The sequence below is a fragment of the Symphalangus syndactylus genome, chromosome X, assembly GCF_028878055.3.
Source record: "Symphalangus syndactylus isolate Jambi chromosome X, NHGRI_mSymSyn1-v2.1_pri, whole genome shotgun sequence".
Taxonomy (NCBI): domain Eukaryota; kingdom Metazoa; phylum Chordata; class Mammalia; order Primates; family Hylobatidae; genus Symphalangus; species Symphalangus syndactylus.
In genome coordinates this window covers 109,888,516-109,914,539 of record NC_072447.2, presented here as the reverse complement: position 1 = coordinate 109,914,539, position 26,024 = coordinate 109,888,516, and the positions used below count along the sequence as shown (strand labels likewise).

Here is a 26,024-nt window from a genome sequence, read left to right as displayed (position 1 = left end):
CAAAATGCAAGATCTATAACATCTACATTCTTATAAAATCCACATTTACTAGAAAAACTCAACAATGTCATCAGAAGGAGAAAACTAACCTATTATTGAGATGACTGATGGTACAGGAGAAATGCAAGGAGCTATAGGTTCCCAACTGTACAATTTGAGACCTAACATTTGTGGAATTTTTACCATGTATCAGCTACTGTGCTAGGCATGATATTTAGATATCTTTGTGAATCCTTACCATAGCCCAACAAGTAAGTATAATTATCTCCAATTTAGTTGTACAAATTTAAAATTTAGAGACAGTAAATAATTTATTCAGTCATAGTACTAGTAAGTAGGGGAAGCAGAGTTTGAAGCCAAAGTCTGTCTGATTCCAAAGCATACATCCAACTATGCTATGCCAAACAGCCTCTTGAAAAAATACAAAGCACAGTGTGGGGATGTCTGTTCTACTGCTTTAAGGTAACTTCACAAAACTGAAAGCATGAAAAACCTGCATAAATAATTTTCAAATGATAAAGAAAATGAAGGCAAATCAACCAACAGAAATCCGAGAGTGTAAACATGCATCACTGAAAATGTAGCTGGCTTCCATTAACTTACAAAGAAGATACTCAAGGATAAAAGTCACGAAATGTGACAATTTATGTGGTATGCCCTGTCCTGTGGGAAAATATGTCAACTATTGTTGGTAAGTTCTTCTGTTGATAAGCTCATCTTTGTGTCTAAACAGTGATTCTTGGCACTGAGAGAGCTGTGCTATTCTGTAAAAGACTGGTTTTTATGACCTTTTCAACCACAGAAACATGGTATGACACCATGTCCTTTTTAAATTAAAATGAAAGGAAGATCCACTTCCTCTACAAATCTCTAAAACATTCCTTGAGATAACTGGAGATAACCAGGGTTGCTATGAAACTTACGTTGGGACATCCTGTTTTAATGTCTTTAATTAAGATAGATGATAGATGATGATGATAGATAGATAGATAGATGATAGATAGATAGATAGATAGATAGATAGATAGATAGATAGATAGATAGACAGACATAGATATTTTCCCACTGACACTGCTTTCCCATTAGAAACCATCCAGGAAATTTCCTTCCTTCCTTTTTTTCTTTCTTTTCAAACTTTATTGATTTATTCCATAATTACTGTGTGCCTATCATATGCCATGTCCTTGGTTAGACACTGAAGTTGGGTGAGTTGGTAGACAAATAATCAAGGAAGGATTAGATATAATTATTTCCTTTAAGAGTTCACAATATAGTGTGAAAGCAAAAAAATAAAATAACTAACAATAATACCATAAGTACTAAATTGGAACTATGGACAAAAGGTTTGTAAGTAGAGAGGAAGGGGTATATAACTCTGCCTTGGGAAGTCAAAGTTGATACTTGATTTGGCCCATGAAGGATTACTAATTCACCAAGCAGAGAAGAGGTAAGGGGGCAGCCTTCCAGAGGAAACAGCTTGCACAGGAGCGCTGATTCATGAAAGAGCATGGCATCTCCAAAGCCAGTTTGTGTGACAAGAAAATAGGCTAGGGGAGTAGATTGGCATAATCTTTTTTCTGTCTGGAGTTCCACCTGTGTTTTCAGATATCCAGATACTCCCCATTTCTCAAGAATGAGTTCAAATACCACATGGTTCAGAAAATGTTATCTGTGATCATTTCTATTGATGTAGCATCTGTGAACTACTTGAGTATTTTAAACCTATTTATAAAGTCAATAAATGTTTTGTGAATGACAAAATCATTGTCTAAACACAGTATATTTCTTGAATTAAAATTTTATGTTATCGGTTGCTCAAGAAGTTAAGCATAGACTGATTACATGATATAGCAATGCCTCTCCTAGCTATATACCCCCCAAAAACCTGAAAACAGGGACTCAAACAGATACTTGTACATCAATGTTCACAGCAGCGCTATTCACAATAACCAAAAGGTGGAAACAATCCAAGTTTCCATCAGTGGATGAATGGATAAACAAAATGTGGTGAATGCATAAGATAAAACATTATTCACCCTCAAAAAGGAATGAAATTCTGATACATGCTGCAATGTGGATAAACTCTGAAAACCTAAAAAGTGAAATAAGCCAGACACAAAAGGACAAATATTATATGATTCCACTTATATAAGTCACCAAGAAAAAAAGTAGAATAGAGGTTATCGGGGTTAGAGGAGGGGGGAAACAAGACTTAATAGTTTAGTTTGTTTGGGATGGTAAAAAAAATAAGTTCTGAAAATGGATAGTGGTGACAATCCCACAACATTCTGAATGTAATAAATCCAACTGGTTTGTACACTTAAAAATGGTTGAAATGGTAAATTTTATGATATGTATATTTTACCACAATAAAAAAAAACTCAGAAAAAAATAATCGGTTCCAGTTGGAGTGATGTCAGTAAGATAGCTTATTGGTGGCACCTGGTGCTTGTCCCCCTCACAAAAAAGGACAAAGAGAATGAATAAACAGAGTTCAACTGGTGTGTCTGAGGTAGAGTGTTGGAGTGCAGTGATGGGGTGGTGAGGTCACTGTGTAGCATGGAATCTCAAAACGGCAGCAAAGAGAGGGAAGTGAGGTACTCTGCTTCTGCTGCCCCATCTCCCCTACCATGATCAGCTCAGAGCCCGGAAGGAATTCTCCTTATTGCGAAAAGGTAAGCAGAAGACTCTCATCAGCCCCAATTGCCACCACAGACAACTGTAGTACTTACTACAGGAGAATCTCACAGTCCTCACAAGCCCTGAGCTCAGTTTGGGAAGGTGCGTGAAATTCATGTGTCTGCATTGATCCAGATAAGGAGCAAAACTTGTGCATTTCCCACCAACCCATGACCTAAGCTGCTGCAACCTGGTGCCATCTTGAATCTTGAACCACTGCTGAAATGCACTGTGCTCTGGGGGCCAGTAAACACTGTGCCTCTCCAGTCTTGCAGCTCCACTATCATTTCACGAAGCCCCCATTGATGGCTGAAATGCTGTGAGCCCGACTGCTCAGATCTTGGGCCCAGGAAAGGTCAGCCATAACTCCAGTACTGCACATTGGCGAAGCCAACTCTAAGCTGGCTTAACTGCTGTGCACTTGCAACCTTGGCCAGAGAAACAGCTCAGCAGCCCTGATCCCAGTAAGCCAGACCCCAAGCTAGCTGTCTCACCCTGTGTGACCACACTCTTGCCCAGAGAAGTAGTCTGATAGCTCAACCCTGGAGGGCAAATTCCTGAGCCACCCAACCCACTGCATGTGCACTTTTGCCTCTGGCCTGAGAAACAGCCTGGCAAGCCCACCCCTGGCAAAGGTGTGCCACCTCTGCCACAAACTTTTGCAGCCTGGGCCAGTGAGGTACTAGCAAACATTGCTAATGTATATTACAGCATGGAGACCACACTGCTGCATCTACCCAGAACCAAAGTCAATGCACCCCACCCAACCAACACCCCAGGACCCATCTATGGAATAAGTCTTTCCTTATGAAAGCTACTCCATAACATTATAAGAAGCAATTGCTCCACCAGATGGACAGATATCAACACAAGGACACAAGAAACATTAACAAATAAGGAAACATGATACCTTCAAAGGAATATAATAATTTTCCAGTGGCAGACCCAACAGAAAAGAAAATGTGAAGTGCCAGGAAAGGAATTAATAATAATGATCTTAAGGAGATTCAGCAAGATACAAGAGAATACAGATAGACAAATCAATGAAATTTTAAAAAAATCACGATCTGAATGAGAAATTCAACAAAGGAATAGGTATCATTAAAAAAGAACCAAACCGAAATATTGAAGATAAAGAATTCAACGAATAATATTTAAAAATACAATACAGAGCTTCAACAGCTGACTAGACCAAGCAGAATAAAGAATTTCTGAACTTGAAGACATGTCTTTTAAAATGATTCAGGCAGAAAAGCAAAAAGAGAAAAAAAAAGAATAAAGAGAGCCTATAGAACTTATGGGACAACATTAAGAGGATGTATTTTTGAATTATGGGGGTTCCAGAAAGATGAAAAGATGTAGAAAACTTATTTAATAAAATAAAAGCTTAGAAATTCCCAAGTCTTGGGAGAGATATGAACATCCAGATTGAGGAAGCTCAAAGGTTATCAAATACATTCAACTCAAAAAGGTCCTCCCAAAGAAAATTACAGTGAAACTGTCAGAAGTCAGTGACAAAGAGAGAATACTAAAAACAGCAAAAGGAGAGTCTTATCACATATAAGAAAATCCTCACTGGACTAACAGCAGATTTCTGAACAGAAACCTTACAAGCCAGGAGAGAATAGGATGATATATTCAAAGTGCTGGAAAAAAACTTGCTAGCCCAAAATAGTATCACCAGGAAAGCAATCCTTCAAAAATGGAGAAATAAAGCCTCTTCCAGATAAGCAAAAAGCAGAGGAATTCATCACGACTAGAGAGGTCTTACAAGTGCACATGTACCCTAAAACCTAAAGTATAATAATAATAATAAAAGAAATGCTTAAGGGAGTCCTATATCTGAAAGGAAAAAGACAGTAACAACTATCATGAAAACATGAAATTATAGAACTTGTCAAGCAGGTATAGAACGGTGAAATAGAAAGGAATCAAACCTTATTACTACAAAAGATTACATAACAACATAGATTAACAATAAGAGAATAGAAAAAAAGGATACACAAAACAACCAGAAACAATTAACGAAATGACAGGAGTAAGTGTTCACATATCAATAATAAACTTGAGAGTAAACAGACAAAATTCTGTAATTAAACATATAGACTAATAGAATGGTTAAAAAGTAAAAAATAAAAACACCCAATTATGTGTTGCCTATAAGAAATTCACCTTACCTATAATGGCACACACTGATTGAAAATGAAGAAATGGAAAAAGATATTCCATGCAAACAGAAATCAAAAGCAAGCGTGAATAGCTACACTTATATCAGATAAAACAGGTGTTAAAAGTCAAAGAATATAATGGAAAAAGATATTCCATGCAAACAGAAATCAAAAGCAAGCGTGAATAGCTACACTTATATCAGATAAAACAGGTGTTAAAAGTCAAAGAATATAAAAAAGAGAAAAACACGGACATTATATTATGATAATAGGATCAGTTCAGCAAGAGGATATAATAATTATAAATACATATGGACCAAACACTAGAGTACCCAGATATATAAGCAAATATTATTGGATCTAAAGGGAAAGATAAACTACAATATAATAATAGTTGAGAACTTCAACACCTCACTCTCTGCATTGGACAGATCATCTATACAGAAAATCAACAAAGAAACATTGGATTTAAACTGCAGCATAGACCAAATGAACCTAACAGACATTTATAGAACATTTCATCCAACAGCTGCAGAATATACCTTATTTTCATCAGCACATGAAACATTCTCTAAGACTGACCATATGTTGGGACACAAAACAAGTCTCAAAACATTTTTTTAAATCAACATTATTATTGAGTATCCTTTTTGACCAAAATAGAATAAACTAGAAATCAATAACCAGAGAAACATTCAAAACTGTAACAATATATGGAAATTAAAAATATATGCTCCTGAACATCAATTGGCCAATAAATAAATTAAGAAGGAAATTAAGAAATTATTTGAAGCAAATGAATATAGAAACACAGCACACCAACACTTATGGGATACAGTAAAAGCAGTATTAAGAGACAAGTTTATAGCAATAAATGACTACATTAAAAAAGTAGAAAGATTTTGAATAACAATCTAATGATGCACCTCAATGAACTAGAAAAGCAAGAACAAACCAAACCCCAAATTAATAGAAATAAAGAGATAATAAAGATCAGAGCAAAAGTAAATGAAATTGAGACTCAAAAACAATACAGAAGAAATACAACATGAACATTTGGCTTTTTGAAAAGATAAACGAAATGGACAAATCGTTAGCTAGATTAACTAACAAGAAAGTATAAAAGACCCAAATAAAATCAGAAACAAAAAAGCAGACATCACAATTGATACCACAGAAATACAAAGAATCATAAGAGACTATTATGAAAAACTACACAGCAACATATTAGAAAATCTAGAGGAAATGGAGAAATTCCTGGACACATACAACCTAGCAAGATTGTACCAAGAAGAAATGGAAAGCCTAAACAAACCAATAATGAATAATGCGATTGAATCAGCAATAAAAAGTCTCCCAACAAAGAAAAGTCCAGTACTCTATGGCATCAGTGCTGCATTCTTCCAAAGATTTAAAGAGGAACTAATGTCGACTCTCAAACTATTCCAAAAAAGTTGAAGGGAAGGGAATTCTTCCAAACTCATTCTGTGAGGTCAGTATGACTGATCTCAAAACCAGATAAGGACACAACAATTACAACAAACAAACAAACAAAAACTACAAGCCAAGATCTCTGATGAAGATAGATGCAAAAAAATCAACAAAATACTAGCAAACTGAATCCAATACCATATCAAATATATTATACACCATGATCGAGTGGGATTTATCCCAGGGATACATGGGAGATTCAACATATGCAAATCAATAAACATGACATCACATCAATGGAATCAAAGACAAAAATTATATGATCGTGTCAAAAGATACCAAAAAAAGCATTTGATAAAATTCTAAATTCCCTCATGATAAAAACTCTCCACAGTTTGGGTATGGAAGTAACATACCTCAAAACAATAAAGACCATATATGAAAAACCCACAGCTAATGTCACACTGAATGAGAGAAAGCTGAAAGTCTTTCATCTAAGAACTGGAATAAGACAAAAATATCCACTTTCACCACTCTGATTCACCTTAGTTCTGGAAGTCCTAATCAGAGCAATTTGGCAAGAGAAGGAAATAGAAGACATCCAAATTGGAAAAGAGGAAGTCAAAGAGTCTGTGTTTGCAGATGACATGATCTTATAAATAGAAAAACCTTTGACACCACCAAAAAATTCTTAGAATTGATGAACAAATTCAGTAAAGTTGCAGGATACAAAATCAGCATAGAAAAATATGTAACATTTGTATATACCAACAACAACCTAGCTGAGAAAGAAATCACAAAAACAATCCCATATACGATCACTACAAAATAAAATACTTGGAAATAAACTTAACCAATGAGGTGAAAGATCTCTATAAGAAAAACTGTAAAACATTGATGAAGGAAACTGAAAAGGACACCACAAAAGGAGAGGCACCCTATGCTCATGGACTAGAAGAATTAATATTGCTAAAATTACCCTACTATCCCAAGCAATATACAGATTCTATGCAATCCTTATGAAAATACCAATGACATTCTTCACAGAAATAGGAAAAAAATCCTAAAATTTGCGTGGAACCAAAAAAGACCTAGAATAGCCAAAGCAATCCTGAGGAAAAAGAATAATACTAGAGGCATCACAATATCAGATTTCAAAATATACTACAAAACTACAGCAACCAAAGAACAGACACACATACCAATGGAACAGTATAAAGGACCCATAAATAGATCCACATATTCATTTATCTCATTGTGGTTGATTTTTGATAAAGGCATCAAGAATATTCACTGAAGAAAGAACAATGTCTTCAATAAATGGTGCTGGGAGAACTAAATATCCATAAGCAAAAGACTGAAATTAGACCCCTATTTCTCACCTTATAAAAAAATCAACTCAAAATAGATTAGAGACTTAAATGTAAGTCCTGAAACCATAAAACTACTAGAAAAATATAAGAAAATGCTTGTGTACATTGGTTTGGGAAAAAAGAATAGAACCTCAAAAGCACAGGCAACAGGAGCAAAAATAGACAAATAGAATTATATCACACTAAAAATCTTCTGCACAGAAAAGGAAATGATCAACAAAGTGAAGAAACAACCTGAAGAATGAGAGAAAATATTTGAAAACTATTCGTCCAACAAGGGATTAAAATCCTGAATGTAAGAAACCCAAACAACTCAACAGAAAAAAGCAAATAATCCAACATGTATACATATGTAACAAACCTGCACGTTGTGCACATGTACCCTAGAACTTAAAGTATAATAAACAAAATGGGCAAATGATTTGAATAGACATTTCTCAAAAGAAGACTTACAAATAACCAACAGATAGGTGAAAAAAATTTTCAACATAATTAATCATCGGGAAAATGCAAATCAGAACCACAATGAGACATCATCTAATCCTAGTCAGAATGGTTATTATCAAAACACAAAAAATAAATGTTGGTGAAGATGTGGAGAAAAGGGAACTTTCATATACCGTTGGTGGGAATGTAAAGTACTACACCCACAATGGAGAGTGGTATTGTGATTCCTTATAAAACTACAAATAGAACTACCATATGATCCAATAATTCCATTATTAGGTACATATCTCAAAAAAAGAGGAAATCAGTGTATCAAAGATTTATCAGCACCTCCATATTTACTGCAGTACTAATCACAATAGCCAAAATAAGGAATCAGCCTAAGCATCCATCAAGAGATGAATTGATAAAGAAAACGTGACATATATACAGAAATAAATGCTATTTAGCCATAAAAAAGAATGAAATCTTGTGATTTGCAGCAACATGGATGAACCTGGACTCAATGTTATGTTAAGTGAAATAAACCAGGAACAGAAAGATAAAAACCACGTGTTCTTACTCATATGCAAATGCTAAAAAATTGATCTCACATAACTAGAGAGTAAAATAGTGGTTTCTAGAGGCTGGGAAGAGGAGTAGGGGAGAGTGATAGAGAAAGGCTGGTTAAAGGATCCAAATGCATGACTAGATAGGATATATAAGTTCTAATATTCTATAGCACTATAGGGTAACTATAATTAACAATAATTCATTACATATTTTCAAATAGCTAGGAGAGAGGATATTGATCGTTCCCAACATACAAAAAAAATGATGAATGTTTGAGGTGATGGACATGCTAAATACCCTGATGTCATCATTACAAATTGTATATATTAAAATATCACTCTGTACCCCATAAATATATACAATTATTACGTGTCAATTAATTTTTTTAAATATTTTTTAAAAGTGTGTGTCAAGAGACACTACCCCAAATATGTGATCTGAGTAACAAAGGCAAACAAATAAGAGATTTTTGCCTTTGAAAGTAAATAGGAACCACGCAAATTAGAGGTAATAAGGATCCACCTACAAACCTACAATTAAAAATGTTTAAGGCTTTGGGGTATATGATGAAAATCTATTTGGAATGGCTAGAAATGCTACATGTCCCATGAAGAAACACATTCGCAATGAGAGGAGTTCAATCTGCTTTTCAAATGGTGCATTACCTCCTGTAGATATTCCAAGTCCTGAGATGCAGGTCTCTTCAATCCTGAACCATCTGTCTCTGAGCAATTTTCTTCTCCATTGAGTCCAAGGGCTCCACTCTCTTCACTGGTTCGAACGACTACCTTACCTCCATCACCCCTGCTGCCTCTTCTTTCACTGCCTGTATTGGCTGCATGTTCTTCCTGATCTCCAATGGCTGCATTGTCCTCACTGGCTGCACTTCCTCCATGGCTTCTATTGGCTCTATGGCTTCCATAGCCTCTGTAGGCTTCCTCTTTTCCACGACTTCCATCATAACTGTCTTGCTTGCAGCTTCCATCTCTGCCATAGCTTGCCCTGATAACAAGCTCCAATTAATGAAAGAAAGCCACGCAATAAAAATACATTTGAAAGTTAGCAAGTAGAGCAGAATTAGGATGTGTCTTATACATATCTACCATGCCCAGGCTTGTCTTTGCTCTATGTGAACACTACTGGTGTGATACAGAAAATAAAAATGCCCCTATGTCTTGTCAGTCTTATGTAATTAATTAATGCCACAGCCACCACCAATTTCCCAGATGCATTTGGATGGCAGAGGGAAGAGAACTTGTATTCTTTGTTAGGTGCATGTGTTAGGTTAGCAGCAAGAATATGTAGTTTTTTTCTTAAATATATACCATTTCACACATTAGCAACTTCACGGACACATGAATGATTAAGCCTATGTTTTTAGCTCAACCACAACATGATTAATTCTTCTTGCAATATATCTAGTTTGTGTTCATTTCAACATGTGCCTTGATTTTCTAACATGTGTACTGACTGCTTTGCTATAGAATTCCATTGGTCTACAACTCCCACCAAGGAAGTTCAGCAATACATACCTCATGTCTTGTGGAACTAAGTTATTTAATTAATTGCTAAAAATACTAAGTTTAACAAAATGTGTCAATGCTCTCTTTTTGCATAGGAAACAAAATTAAACATACGTGCCTGTGGTAATTCTAAAAGTAAATTTATTTCATAATGGAATTCTTGATAGACTTTTTTGGTTGGAAAAACTCAAGAGTTCTTGGTAATTTCTCCACCAATTAACCAGATAAAGATCATCTTAAATTTCATATATATATATAAATATATATATTTATATATATACATATATAAAATATAAATATATTTTATATATATGTATATATAATATATATATTTATAAATATATTTTATATATATGTATATATAATATATATATTTATAAATATATTTTATATATATGTATATATAATATATATATTTATATATATTATATATATAGTGATATTACAAAAGTTTGAGAAATGAATAGCTATGTTTGCAAATACCAAGACTTCATCTTATGCTTGTTAAGTTACATACTTCCTTTGTTGTCCTTTCTCATACTCAGTATAGTTTTATAGAGTAGGATGATTCAGTGGCAGTAATTTTAACAGAAGCATCTAGACAATTCCAGTTATAAAGAAACTAATAAATACTTGAATGCTTATTTTAAAATACACAAATGACACAAAATTAGATGTTCTGCATTAGAACAATTTAAAATACATTATTGACAATCAAACCATTTACTAAAATGCAAGTGAAATTAGGTCACTCTCTTGGTAACACATTTTGAAAATAAACCAAAAATGCAAATAGCTCTGCAGTCATAAAACATGGAGAGTATAAGTAATTCAAAAAAACCAACCTTAGACAACTAGGCGCCTCATAATAATTATTATTTACATCATCAACAGACTTATTGTTGTCATCATCATGGTCTTTATAAACATCATTAGCCTGATCAACCTGGTTATCCAAGTCATCATTGCCACTGGCATGATCATAGGTATCTTCAAAAGTATCATTAGACTCATCATCATCATCACCATCAGTATCAGCACTGGCATCATAGAGTTCAACATAATCACCATCCTCTTCATGTGGCTGAATGACAGGTGCAGGAGTTAACCAATCATTCCGGAAGATTTCAGAGAGTGCATTATAGCCTACCCATTCGTTTGTCAAGTATACAGGGGGTGATATTTTTCCTACTTTAAATCCATCTGGAACCTGTGTGCACAAGAAAGGTTAATGTAGCCTCTAGTAGCTTTCATTTTCTTCTAGATTGGAAAGTTTGCAAGCTGACAACATTTTGAAATATATTTTAAATTGAAACAAGTATGTTCACTCACTAGATGGAGCCAAAATTTTAGTGAGGATGAGATGTCAAAACCCAAACATCAGAATGTGATTATTAGTGGCCTTTCTGGATCACATAGGGCAAAATTTATTCACTTAAAAAATTACCCATACTTGTCAGCTCAGGAGTGGACATTTGCTTTTGATGCTGGAGAGAACAGGAGATTTGATGCTCTTTAAAAATGGTAACTTTTCCCTTTTGTTTTATCCCCTGACATTGGGATTAACACACAGCTCTTGAAATTAATATGTTAATTTCCCAGCTCTGGTTTTACATGCCATGGGTTGTCTTAAAGTATCTCAAACACTTCCAAAGTGCAAATTAATCTAAATCCATCTTTTAAGTATGGTATGTATCATTCAACAACTTTTGGGCAATCTGGAAGGGATGTGTGTACGGTAGCACAGAGGTAATTACAAAACTGAAATAGAATAATCTGAAAGCACATTGCATTAGGACAATTTAAAATCTGCATTAGAACAATTTAAACATGTTCACAAAGAGCTGGAAGACTTTTTATTTATGCAATCAGAGGACACTCTGTTTTTTACTAAATGTTTTATATTTATGCATTGCCTCATCACTCAAGGAATGCTATTAAAAGTTAGACATCTAACCTGTACCCCTCAATCTGAGATTAGGTTTTACAAGTAGCTTTTTATCACTACTCTCCCAGACATGTTCTAACTGACACAAGAATGTGAAAATAAAATATTCTCTGATTGGTTAAGTGTTTTCCCATTTCAATTTTAATTTCTAGATTTTGTGTTCTATGTATTCACAAAGCAAGGAGAATCTATCTTTAAAATATTAATTAAAAAACTAAACTCTTTAACCGTTCCCTCAAGTGAATATGAGAATGTGGAAGTCAAAACAAATGAAAAATAAAAAATAATAGACATTAATGTATTAAGATGGAAACTTACATGGATGTCAACCAGCAACTTCTGATCAATAGTAGAATAAGGTGGTGATGACTGAGACCTCCTTCCAGTCACAGGACTCTCTTCCTCAGAAGAAGATTCTATGGAATGCCAAAAACACATTAGTAACAATGGTGATTACAGCTATTGCCTTCATTTATGTAGTGTATCAGTTAAATCTCTTGTTTTTTTTCTGGTTTTTTTTTTTTTTTTGTCATTTTTATGATTCCATTCAGGAAGTAGCACCTGAAAATTCTCATGGGGCCAGGATCTTAAATTCTCTTTTCAGGGGTATTAGCAGGGGTTCAAGTTTTCTTCCATCTGTAGACGTACATGGCTGCTCTGTTTTCAATATTAAGTGTACACTTACCAAATATCTCTGTCTATGTAAGAAGATACATAGTCCGACTGATAGCCAGGTAGATACATTTAAAAAAATGAGTATCAAGAGTAGGAAGGGCTGGGAGTACCACTGGCCTCACATACTGACCAGTAGAAAAAAAAGCCCGACAGTGTATTTATTAGAAGATGACAGACTAGCCAAAACCCTCAAGAGGAGAGTTCATTCTTCAATCTTAACCCCCACATATTTCCACCCAATGACATATCCAGATGTAGTTCAATACAGTTGAGGAGTGAACTACTGAAAAGAGGTAACACCCCTTTCTATAAAGCTGGGAACCTTTTTATAGCAGCAATGTTCAACAAAACTTTCTGCAGTGATAGAAAATGTCTGTATCTGAACTGTCCATTAACAGTGGTCATTAGTCACCCATGACTACTGAGCATTTGAAATGTGGACAGTGTGCCTGAGAAACTGACTTTTAAATTTTATTTAATTTTCATTTTACTTTTTATTTTAATAGCTACATGTGGCTAGTTGCTACCACATTGAACAGCTCAATTCTATAGTGTAAATATTTCCATTTAAAATACAAATGTATCTGGTTTGGAGATTAGGTTTTAATATTGAGTTGTGGTATGGTAAATAACCCCTGTGATTAAAATCCAGTGAGAATATTTAACAGGCTCAAAATTCAGGTCTGGATGAGTGTACTTAGAACAAGCTTCACTAAGAGAAAACTCAGGTCCCTGTTTAATGTTTTTGTGTGCTTAGATTTTGAAGATAAATACTATTGTCCCTCTTATTTTCAGTCTTGGTATACATAGTCAAAGTATAGATACTGCAACTCCAAAAGACATATATTTGCAAATACTGCTGTCCTTTGAGAACATTACACTGAACACATGCTAAAATTTGTGTCCCCATCTTCTGGCACTGTTGTACTTGTGCTTTTTTTTTTTTTTTTTTTAGGAAACCATTTTCTTTTAAGTCTTTTGGTATGTTAGTAGACCAAATAAGTTCAAGTGAGTGCACTAAGATTTTTGAGACAAATTTGTAGTAAGGTGCTCTGAGATTTCCTCCATAATGAAGCATGTAATTTCATGAGAATATCAAATGGTCTATGTAGCATAAACAATAAAATAAAAGAAATTTGGAGCTGAAAAGACATTTAGCTATTATCTGCACAGATGTCTTCTCCGTTCTATCAATGCTATGACTGCTTTGGGATCTAATCCAGAATTTCCTTATTTCAAAAATGCCACATGAATAAACCTTAAATTTTTAGCTGTTTGCCCCGTATTAGCAAAATTAGCCATAGTCAAGCCAGAAAGAAAAGACTTTGGGGAAAAATTTTTAAAAATTTGCTCTTCACTCAGGCTTATCTAATTTTCACAACATAGTATTTGTGTATGAGGAGACAGTGCTATTTAAAAGAATTCTACCATTATCTGAGTCACTTAAGAAGAATAATGTGTTTTTAAGTTTTGATCTTCAAATATTCACTTTTCAAAAGGTGAAGTACATCTGTATCATTTTTATTATTAACATTTTAATAAAATCAGTATGCTAGATTTTTACATATCAGCGACTCAATCAGCCATTTTTCCCTTGCTTAACTTACCTGGATTGCTTAAAACTAGATAATGCCAGATTGCATGATCCATGGCACAACTTTTGGCTTTGTTTGTCCTAATATTTCACAAATCTATAATTCATTTAAACGCTCTCAAAAGCACATCTTAAAATAAAATACTTTTTTGAAATTCACATTACAACTTTTGAAGTTATTTTCTATGATTTGATAAATTGTTCATGTATTTTGAGTGAAACCATCACTCTGTAACATTTAGGGATATTTATGAGATATTGTCCTGTCTTGGAGAGGTGAAGTAACCAACTGATAAATGAAACACACACTCACAACTCCTCCATACAATATTCTAATTGCTACCTATAAATTTTAGCCTGCTGGAGAGGTCTCTCTCAAGTTCCTTTACCATATTTTTCTTACGTGGTACAGAAACTTAATAAAGCTGACTCCCCCCGCCTCCTTAGACACATTCCTAACTACTACCCAACAAAAAGAAGAAAATTCAGAAAAAATTATTTTCCATTTCTCAAAGGCCACCACTGACCACCCAATTGCCAAATACAATGGCCTTCAGGTCCTAATCCTACTTGGGCTCCCTGACACTTTTGATTCATTCCTTCTTGAAATTCTTCTTTCTTGACTTCTGAAATATAAATTGTTAAACAGTAGCTCTGTGTTTTGCCTGCTAAAATTTTTGCTTTGAATCACCTGATGCTGCCAGCCAATTTTGACGATTTTGCGAACTCCTTTGTCTGATGTCAATGGGCTTCTGAGCTTGTTCCAAAAGAGACCGCTGAGGAACGCTAATGAAAAGACAGAAAAGCATGTGCCATGTCCTAACATTCATGAAGGGAATGTACAACTCAACATAAAGTCCAACACAAAGTTTTGTTTAAATATATGGGTATATATCAAACTGAAAAAGAAGTATAGCTTAAGTAATAATTTCCAATTTCCATTTTCCCCCAAACTTGCTATTTTGTCTAGAATAGAGTAACGATTTCCAAAATAAGAAAAATATGTTTCCATAGAGTGTATGTTTCCTTTATATATATATTAATTTCTAAAAATTTCTATAAGCTTTTAAAGCTATTATTCAGACAATATTTTACCTGAGTAACACAGCAATAAACATAACCTTATAGTGTATGTGAGTATTTTAACATAATAAACAAGTTACTGTTATGTCATATATTCTATTGTTATTATCCAGATTTTAAAGGCTTGAAATTCATGTTTTTAACGTCCTGTTCCTGATTTAGATAGCTACACTGACAGACAAATAGAGCACTTTCATTCTTACTATTCAAATTTAAAGAATATTTGGAGAGTTGCTTTGGACTAATGCTGCTAAATTTTACGTTATTTTGGTATTTCTATATGGGAAGGACTTTGGTTATTGATTTAGGCCTGGAATAGACAAACTTTTTTCCATGGCCCCAAATTTCAGGAAAGACTTGAGTTTCATTTAAGTTAACTTTATAAATTTAGCTATATTTAAAGGCAACGTATTTGTTATTCATAAATTCAAAATCCTTTTGTAAAGTGAACAATTACTCTGAGTTTAACACCAAGTATGGATTTTATATATTAGATTTTATTAAAGTCATGTTCCATGATACCAAAACCAACTACTCAAAACTAAACTGGTTTCTTTCCTTTGAGGTCAGATCGACCATGACAATCCATTCATTGAGAGCAGAGAAAAAGAAAGTTCGCAGTCTTGCTTTACAATTTTTCAAGATTTCTGCACTCCAGTTAAATCTGAAGACATAATTGTGTGGGGTTTTTTAAGTAATGAAGCAGGAAAATACATACTACATAACATTAACTGTATGCCATCTGACCATACTGTCCAATATCTTGAATATAGTGAGTGTTCAATAAATATTTACTAAGTGAATCAATATAGGCTAAGTTCTCTCTATTGTGAGTTGGGGCTGGAGGGGGTGTGATTTTCTTAAAAAATCTACCTTAAAATTTAGCTTTCAAATATAACAGAATGCACACAATATCTAACACATGGAATGTGATCTTTGAAAATTATTGAAGATCACCAATATTACAAAGATTAAAAAATACAGTGACTGGTATCAGTATTATATATGATAATTTATTTATATAATATTGAGTTTTAGATTTGATTTTGACTATAGGACATTTTTAGGCTTACCCATTCTGTGGCATTAGCTTCTGAAGTTAAAGATAATTGGTGTGTGTGTTTTATCATGCAGCACATGTATGAAAATTCACTTGAAATTTCATGCCTTTTTTATCATCGACTACTAATTGAATACTGTCAAAGTATTTGCTGTTATTGTTTCTTTTTAAAATTGTGAACCTTGCCATCTATTTAGCAAACTAAATATCACAGAGACTGCAGTATGACCAAATATGAAAGATATAGGTAATGGATCATTGCAGTTAAGGTTTTAAATGTGGGTCAATAAAGTCAATGGTGATGATGTTGTCACAGATATTTTAGTCGACTTCACAAAATGTATTATCAATGAAATAATTTTTAATTTTCCATTTTATAATTATGAATAATTTTAATATAGAAATCAAAGACACATACCTTGAAGAGAACTTGACATGATGTGCATGATCCTGGTTGTTAGGTACAGAAGGAGATCTCTCTTGAACCTTAAAGACACAATGCAATACTTCAGTAGAATTCTTGATCATAAATTGTACTGAGCTATTAATCTGTGGGAAAATGCCTGTCTTCATATATATTTTCCTAAAATCTAAATTATAAAATATTATTTTAATAAACAGATTCTATTTTATAATGACTTACAACATTCGACTTGCTTAACCATAATTTCTGATGGTATATTTGATCTTTAGTATAGGAACAGATTCTGGAGCTCATATAATCAAAATCTTAATTTATTGTTGAGCAATCTGTAGCCTAAAGAGGGAAAATGACTTTTCTAAGAATTTTATGTCAAGTCAAAGGAACATCTAAAATCACAATGCAGGTCTCCCAACTTCTAATTTAATGTTCTTTCCATGTTATCACATTGCTTTTTATATCAAGTTTAAACTTCTCACTCAGAATTTAAGTTCTAATTCTTACACACTCATCCTTTTAAGCTAACCCTAGATTTTCAAAAGTTGTCACACACACATACATACATTTTATTAAAATCTCTCTAGTCAAAACTGTCCCATCTTTAAGAAAGTAAGAAAGTATGTTTTTCTGCTTTACAATTTGACTGTACTATCATAATTAGTGTTCCAAGTACTGTTTCAACTCTAAATAGATTAATTTGCATTTTACTAATCATACAATCATTGAATATGCCAAATACTCAAGAAAGGGTGCATATAATAAGCCAGCTTCCATCAATGGGGGAATTTTACTTTCTGCCAACATCGGTAGACAGGGCCAGGGAATGTTGCCTTGCCTCACTAAGTCTTGTATCACCAGGTTTCTACTCAAAGAAGTTTTAGCTGCCCAAAACATAGGTCATTCTGGCATGCAATAAGGCAGTCATACTAGATTCTTTAAAAAGGAAATTTAAGAGTGTTACTTTTTAAATCTAGCATATGCATGCTGATAAACTCATTCTATACTTTCTAGAAACTAGAGTAGCCTTAGTACATTATTTTTTCTTTATGAAGTGACTTATTAAGGCTCTCTCTACACTCCGAGAGACAGGTAGGTGAGGGTAAGCATCTGCCTATTTTTTTCCACTTTCATTTCATATAATTGGTATCATATGACCCAGTTGGGGACTTTTGGCTTATGAAGCTGATCTTAGGAAGTTTATTGACACTACTGGAGGCCAAAATTACTCAAAATAGGTAATGGCCAAAAATAAAAAATATAATTCCTAATATAAATTGGCTGTATTCAATTTCAAAACTGGGGAGAGGAAAATGATTAGTAAGAATAGCATATACTAAGATAATGATGTATTTCAAACCAGACACAGCTCATTACATTTCCTGCTTAAAGTGTCAGGTTTAAGGTAATAATTATTACCTGTGAGTTTGAGTAAAGTCATTTAATAAGGCAAAGAAAAAGACATATTTCCTCTTCTAATTATATAATACAGTCTGGCTTATGTTCCTTTTGCCAGTGGTTAGTATTTATAAAACAATACTCTTTGTTATTAACTTCAGAGGACTATTAGTATTAGGGGAATTGTACTTAAAAATGAGAGTTGTCCATAAAAGACTTCATAGTAGACTCCTGTGTAATATCTTGTGCTGATTAGGAGCAACAATGAGGCTCCTGACCCACCATCAATAAGGCAAGAGTTTGAGTTCTTCACACACTAACCTAATCTACTTGATTGTTCAAAACAATCTACAAAAAGATTGTTTCAGATGGCTGGCTATTAGGAATACTGGCTATGATGATGATGCTACCTTTTCTAGACAAGAAAACCTACAACTCCGGCCTTACCAATATATGTTCTAAATAAGATACTATTAATATAGTCATGATAACAGAAGTCAAAGTGGACACTAGGACTAACTTAATTATTCTTATAATTATAAACAAACAAACAAAACAAAACACAGATTAAATGTCCCAGACCCTGTCACAAACTGCATTCCAGACAAGAGCTAATCAAGGAAAAATATTTGTGTGTTTGTGTTACAAAACGAAACTGCCAGAATTTTTCGTGTACAATATTTTTGCTTAAAGAAAGACTGACAAACTACGATTATTCAAACTCTGGGTATTTGGTAGACATTTTATTTTTAATGAATAAAGTAAGCCTGTCAATTTAAGGGGAAAAAACTGATGCTACAATTTAGCAATGATAAAATTTGAGCTTGCAAAGGAAAATTAGAATTTTCAAACATATCTCCCACCAAGCACTTCACAACTTAACAATACTCAGTAACTTTTATGATGAACTTGATGGTAACATTAACAAATGCTGTTTTTTGACGTTGTATAATGAAACATGTAAATGTCTGGGAAGATCTACATACAAAGTGAACCAATATTTTCCAACTGACCAATGCATGAAGTTAAAAATCATGCATAAGCAAAACATCTATTCATAGCATAAGATAGATCAAAGAGTTTTATTATTAACTGAATATACAACATTTCATTGATATGGTTTTAGATTCCACTTCTCTAGTTGTGGTATATTATTCAATAATTTACTCAATTATCTAAACAATCTATGAAAATTGACTCTTTCCAACTACCTATATGTGAGAAGCCAGCTTTTATTCGTATACTTCAACCAAAACAACACATGGCAACAGATTGAATGCAGAAACAGATGTGAGAATCCAGCTGTTTTTCATTATGCAAGATAGACTTAAGAGACTTACAAAAAAGTAAAACAATGTCAATCTCTCTAAAATTTTGTTTTGGGAAAATACAGTTTTTTCATTAAAAATGTGTTTCTTATGCTAACATGTAATAGTTTCATTACTTTTAAATGAATTAATATTTTAAATGTTTTTCAGTTTTAACTTTTAATAAATTAAATATCAAATGACACAACCCATGTAATAAGTGAAAGCTTTTTGAGGTCCTCAGTGTTTAAGAGCATAAAGGGACACTGAGACCAAAAAGTTTAAGAACCACTGTTCTGGGTTCTTACTAATGTCACAACAACTCATATTGAAAAATTTACCTCAACTTTTTTAGGATTTGAAATGTATGACTTCAGTGGCTCTATCTGGACTTCAGCCTGAATCGAATGAAATACTTCATCATTGTCTGATGATTCATCTTCTTTGTCCTTTGAAACAAAAAGGAAAGTAATTGTTTTAATTGTTGTTAAACTGCAAGTGATAGGAACAACTTCATCATCTTAATGCTGAGTTGTTTATATGTATAATATAATACATAATTTAAAATAATACACAATTTAAAAGAATAATATCCAAATATTAAAAATGAATTAAACCAGTAGTTTCTAATAGTGTTTGGTTCTGGATCCCTTTCAGAATCTGAGAAATGATATAGACTGTCCACAGAAAATTGCATATAGACACAACTATTACATATATTTTCTGGTGGATTGCTGACCTCCTGAAGTTCATCTACAGGGTCCAGGTTAAGAATCTCTGGCCTAAAACTTGATTGACTCATAACACCAAACTAACTGTCACATTTAGCAAGCTATTATAACCTCAAAGTTTGGTCTTCCTGAGCAATGGAAGATCTGTAATACAGTGGCGCAAATATTTCTCCCTAATTGAGATATAGGACTTTAGGAAACTGTTTTCCCCTTTAATCCAATCAATATTATCTCTTCAACTGAAAGATTAATAAAAATGCATTTTTTGTTTCCTGCTGGTGACTTAAAGCACCCACCTATGTCTCTCAACTCTAATAAAATTTCAGGTATCACGAAGATCTGTGACTTTGACTATATTATCAATAATTTTCTTTTCCTTTATATTTTCTTCAATGACCACATATAAAGATATAAATGCTTGTACAAGAGCCTAGAGTCATGAGATTGGTAACTATTATTTATTGACTTTTAAAAATTTTAGAATGGCTTTCCACATATATGTTTACAACAATAAATAACAATAAGTGTGTGCCATGCTGGTATCACGGAATCTTTCAGAGATCAATAAAAGTCTTATTCATAAATGCAAAACCCATTAGATCTAATTGATTACTAGGGTTCATCAAGAATAATCATTATCATTTTAGATGAGCTAGTTTTTGCCAAATGTCACCATTCTAGACTTAAACCTCCCTTTTCTCCATCTAGTTTCTTGCTCTTTATAGTTCCCTTTTTCTCTGAGAGCTAGGCATCCATTTTCCCTTTTGGGCCTTGCTTCTCTTGCTGCTCTTACCTTTTCTCATGTTAAACATGTCAACAAATTAGCATTTAATTGGCTTAACATGCGCAAACTCAAAGAATTCCTCAACTAGATACTCAGATAAAATTCATTTGTAATTACTACAACAATTATTATTGGGTAAATAGATGTGGATAAAAGGGTTTAAGTTAGGATCATCACAATGATTCCTTTTACACAAATGGATGTGGGGAGTATTAGAAAACAACTGCTCCCCTAAACTTATCTAACCTTATTAATTTGTTATCAAGCCCATAATTCTTCATTATCAGTTTAGAATCCACCAGATTAAATTCAATAACTCCAGTAAAATTATATTCACTTTTTATTAAAGGATTTTTGAAACAATTACGTTTTAGTGACTGTTCCTAGATAAAATGGAGTTTAACACACTGTATTCCACATTTCAAAAGGGTACAGATGAAACCACCCTTATTAACTTATAAAATTAATCACAGAAGAAGAGAGGGGAAGAAACAAAAATATACCAAGCTTGCAGCACGTTTAGCATTCATCTTTAGGTCAGCTTGCTCTCTGACCTCCTTCCTCAATAGATGTTTGTTGCCTATTTTCCTAGAATCACGTAGACCTCGTTGCAACATCATCATTCCCCTTATATGCTCTGTAGATAACAACTCGAACATTATGAAATATTGTTTTTCCTTTGAGATATTTTTTTAGGTCTTGCATACCAGTGAAACTATTGTCAATCAACTGGTCTGAAGGATCCCACTGACGCCAACTGGTCTGAAGGACCCCACAAGAGGCTGACTCACCAAAAAATGCAGTTTCCACATCCTGATGATTTCAAGGACCATCAACCTTACCCTGACCAATCAACAACTCCAATTATCCAGCACCTCACCCTCTACAATCCCCTTAAAAACCCCATCCCAGAACTCCTCCAGGAGATGGATTTGAGGGTCTCCTCCCCACCTTCTCACCCCATGCCCTGCTAATCATTAAACTCTTCTGCTGCATCCCTGCTGCATGTGTAATTGGTCTGTTACTATGCAGTGGGCATACGAACCTGTTGGTCTTATAACACAGAGAATAATTTGTAAATTGTTTCATGTTCTGTGAGGCCACATAATTGATTAATTATGTAAAATGGGCAGCACATTAGTGAAACAAGTCATAAATATGGTAACCATATACAAAATATTTTGGAAACTGCTTTGCCTTCTCATTTTAACCTTGATTTAAACATCCTGTAGTACAAAAATGAGTGTAATTCACTCAAATAGTATAGTTCAGCATTCTATTGGAAGAAAGAATAAACTAACTTAAAGGTTAGAGTAACAAAAGCAAATTTTGTTTTGTGCTTATTTTTGATGAGTTATCTTTGAAATTTTAAGTTATGAAAGTAATTTTTAAAGATCCAAAATAGTAATTTTTAATGTGCATTTGTTGACACTTTATTGGTTAAAGAATAGACAGAAAGCTAACAATTAAAGCTATATTTCAGTAGAGATACTGAAAAATATTTTTCTCATATTTAGTCACAATTATCTAGAAATTTCAGGAAAATTTATTTGAAGTACAAATTATTTAGTATATCTTCTGTGGAACACAAGGAATATTTATTTCATTTGGTTTTACTGAGAAAAAACATCGGCATGAGCTATCACATTTTCTCTTCATTTCTGACTCAGTAAAAATATCAAAAATTCTTACTTTATCAACTTGTCTCAATTCTTCCTCATGCTGATTAAAGATATCTTCCCATCTGTGTTGGCGCCTTCGCCTGCGGGCTTCTAAATCCGAGAGTTCAAGCTCTTCAGGTCTCCATGATGACTTTGCCCTGAACCTCTTTGGTGATAGTCTTTTTGCCAGTGCTTGCCTCAGAGTAGAAACTTTTGATTTTTTCTCCCGTGCCTGTTCTGGTTGTGAGTAAAACCTATTTGATGACAGATTTTCCATCAGGGTTTGCAACGGACCAAGTGGCTTTGAGTTAATTGAGTTTGGTGCCCGAAGCAAGTCTCTTGATAATCCCTCTATCAGTGCTTGAACTGAGCCAATTGCCTGTGGGGGTTCTAGCGTCCAAGCCTGTGCCTGAGGTGATCCTTCAGTTTGCCCCTCTACTGGAATGAGCACCTGAGTATCCAAATGTAGTGGCAACAGCACATGGTGATCCTGTGATAGCAGGGGCAGGAATACCTGAGCATTTACTCGTAATGACTCAGGTTCCTCTGCCTCAGTCTCTGCCTGTGCAGGCTCGGCAGCCTGTTCCCGTACCTCTGGCTGTTCAGGTGCCTGGTTCTGCTCCAGCTCTTGTTCAGGCACCTGGTTGTGCCTCTGTTGTTGTTCAGGGGCCTGGCCCTGCCTTTGTTGTTCGGGTACCTGATCTTGACCCTGAAATTCCTCTGGTACCTGGTCCAGATCTTGTGGTTCTGATGTCTGGGTCTGGGCCTGCTGCTTTTTGGATACCTGGGCCTGTACCTGCAGAAGCCTAGGTGCCCTAACCTGTGCCTGTAGTGGCATGAGCACCCTGGCTGCCCTCCGTAGTCGTGGAGGTGCCTTAATCTGCATTTGTAGAGGTTTAGAGGCCTTAGCCTTCACCTGAGCCTGTAGTGGCATGAACACCCGAGCTGCCCCTTGTAGTCGTTGAGGTGCCTGAGCCTGCCCCTTTAGAGGCCTAGGTGCACTGTCCAGAGCCTGCAATGGCATGAATACCCTGGCTGCTCCCTGTAGCTGCTGAAGTGCCTGGACCTGTGGCTCTTCTCGATCAGGTAGCCACCTTGGCTGAGAGGGTTCTCCATGCAGGACTCTAAGTGGTCTGCATCTGCTGCTGGTTGGCAATCTCAGAAGCTCATGAGTGCAAGAGGGTCCTCTAAAATAAACACACAAATGATTGGCAAACAATTAGAATTTTTAGTGGAATGGAGCCATTCAGGGGCATTGTTTTCACTTTAAAAGATGGACATTTTCTGCAGTGAAGATACCTTCAGTAAACCTTTCTGAAATAATTCCCTTAATGTCTGAAATATTCTGCACGTAACATTTGTATTACTAATGTATTCAATTATTAATGAAATCTGATATCTACTTGATCATTCACTTGCCAGATATTAAGGAGTCTTTGGGTAGTAATAAAGAATTCTCACATTTTCGCTCAATATCTCTTAAACACAGAGATTTGTTATTTGTTTTATCAGAAAGAATTAAGTCTTTCTGAACCAAAGGCAACAGTATGGAATCAATGGCCTTATGTGAATTGCTATCATCAAAGTATATATGCAATTTGTGGAACGCACCTGAATCTTCTCATGGTGTACTGTTCCTTAATAGCTTCTTCTCTTTCAAAGATCAAAGGTATTCCTTTTTTTATGAAAGAGAAAAACATAATGCATAAACAGTCAGCAGATAAGCATGTTATCCACTTAATCACGTTGTTCCCTCTGCTTCTTAGGATGTGGAGTGAATTACAAGGGCAAGAAGGTAGCCCTTCAAATGTACTTGGTTTGTGATGTAGACCATATTCTAGTTTCTAGGCCCACTTTTGCAACACAATATAGCTATTGCATGCAGATTAATTTCTCTGAACAGAGAAAAGAAAATTTAGCAATCTGATTTCTGCAGTTCTAAAGAGAAAGAAGAGAGAATGGGACAAAGGGAGAATGAGACAAGAGAAACTCTAAATAGTGGTGCGCATGGCTTACAGCTGTGGGCTCTAGATGTAAGGACTTTATGGCTTGAGGTTGATATTTGGTCTTTTCAATGAGAAGGCAAATTCTTAATTCTGTGTTTTACGCTAAACACATTGAAAACATTCAGCTTCTTTCCTATCAGCTGTACTGTGACTACTGAAATATAGAAGATTACAGGCAAGAGTTTTCTTTTGAATTTCCTATATTAAAATGTTCAGGGCAACTATATTTATATCTTTAGTGTAACTTTCATATAAATGGAACTTTTCCTACAGGTAACATTTTGGAAATTTTGCAGTTCTGGAAATTAGCAAATTACCAAGTAGATGTGTGGTTTTCCTGAGCCCATTTGAAACTGGCTGGCCTCTGTAATGTTGGCTGAATAACTTCATTACCATAGGTAAATAAATTAATTCTTGTTGCTCCTTGCCTCAAAACATGATACATGTACAGATACAACAAGCCCCACTACAATCAATCCCACAGCTGATCTGAGGATGCCTGCTTTTTCAAGTTTTCCCTTTTACATTCCATTGTTACTCTCAACTCTGCCTATGGTCCGCAAAATCAAATGTGGAATATGTAACATAATATATAAAGTTAGGACTTCCCAGGGGCTTCTTCTGGACTTGGTGAAAATCCATCCTGGCACTTTTATTTTTATTTTTTATTTATTTATTTTTTTTTTATTATACTTTAGGGTTTTAGGGTACATGCGCACAATGTGCAGGTTTGTTACATATGTATCCATGTGCCATGTTGATTTCCTGCACCCATTAACTCGTCATTTAGCATTAGGTGTATCTCCTAATGCTGTCCCTCCCCCCTCCCCCCACCCCACAACAGTCCCCAGAGTGTGATGTTCCCCTTCCTGTGTCCATGAGTTCTCATTGTTCAATTCCCACCTATGAGTGAGAACATGCGGTGTTTGGTTTTTTGTCCTTGTGATAGTTTACTGAGAATGATGTTTTCCAGTTTCATCCATGTCCCTACAAAGGACACGAACTCATCCTTTTTTATGGCTGCATAGTATTCCATGGTGTATATGTGCCACATTTTCTTAATCCAGTCTATCGTTGTTGGACATTTGGGTTGGTTCCAACTCTTTGCTATTGTGAATAGTGCCGCAATAAACATACGTGTGCATGTGTCTTTATAGCAGCATGATTTATAGTCCTTTGGGTATAT

General features: G+C 34.6%; 1 protein-coding gene across 1 annotated transcript in view; it reads right to left on the bottom strand.

Moving 5' to 3' along the window:
- The window catches only part of NRK (Nik related kinase), a 135,644-nt gene that overhangs the window by 24,007 nt on the left and 85,613 nt on the right, over positions 1 to 26,024 (bottom strand). Inside the window, exons 12-19 of the mRNA XM_055267555.2 lie at positions 24,444 to 24,507; positions 22,864 to 24,019; positions 19,998 to 20,105; positions 16,952 to 17,019; positions 15,082 to 15,176; positions 12,440 to 12,537; positions 11,019 to 11,383; positions 9,316 to 9,652 (exon numbers count right to left, since the gene is read on the bottom strand). Coding sequence (XP_055123530.1) covers positions 9,316 to 9,652; positions 11,019 to 11,383; positions 12,440 to 12,537; positions 15,082 to 15,176; positions 16,952 to 17,019; positions 19,998 to 20,105; positions 22,864 to 24,019; positions 24,444 to 24,507 — 2,291 coding nt within the window. The remainder of the gene's footprint in view (positions 1 to 9,315; positions 9,653 to 11,018; positions 11,384 to 12,439; positions 12,538 to 15,081; positions 15,177 to 16,951; positions 17,020 to 19,997; positions 20,106 to 22,863; positions 24,020 to 24,443; positions 24,508 to 26,024) is intronic.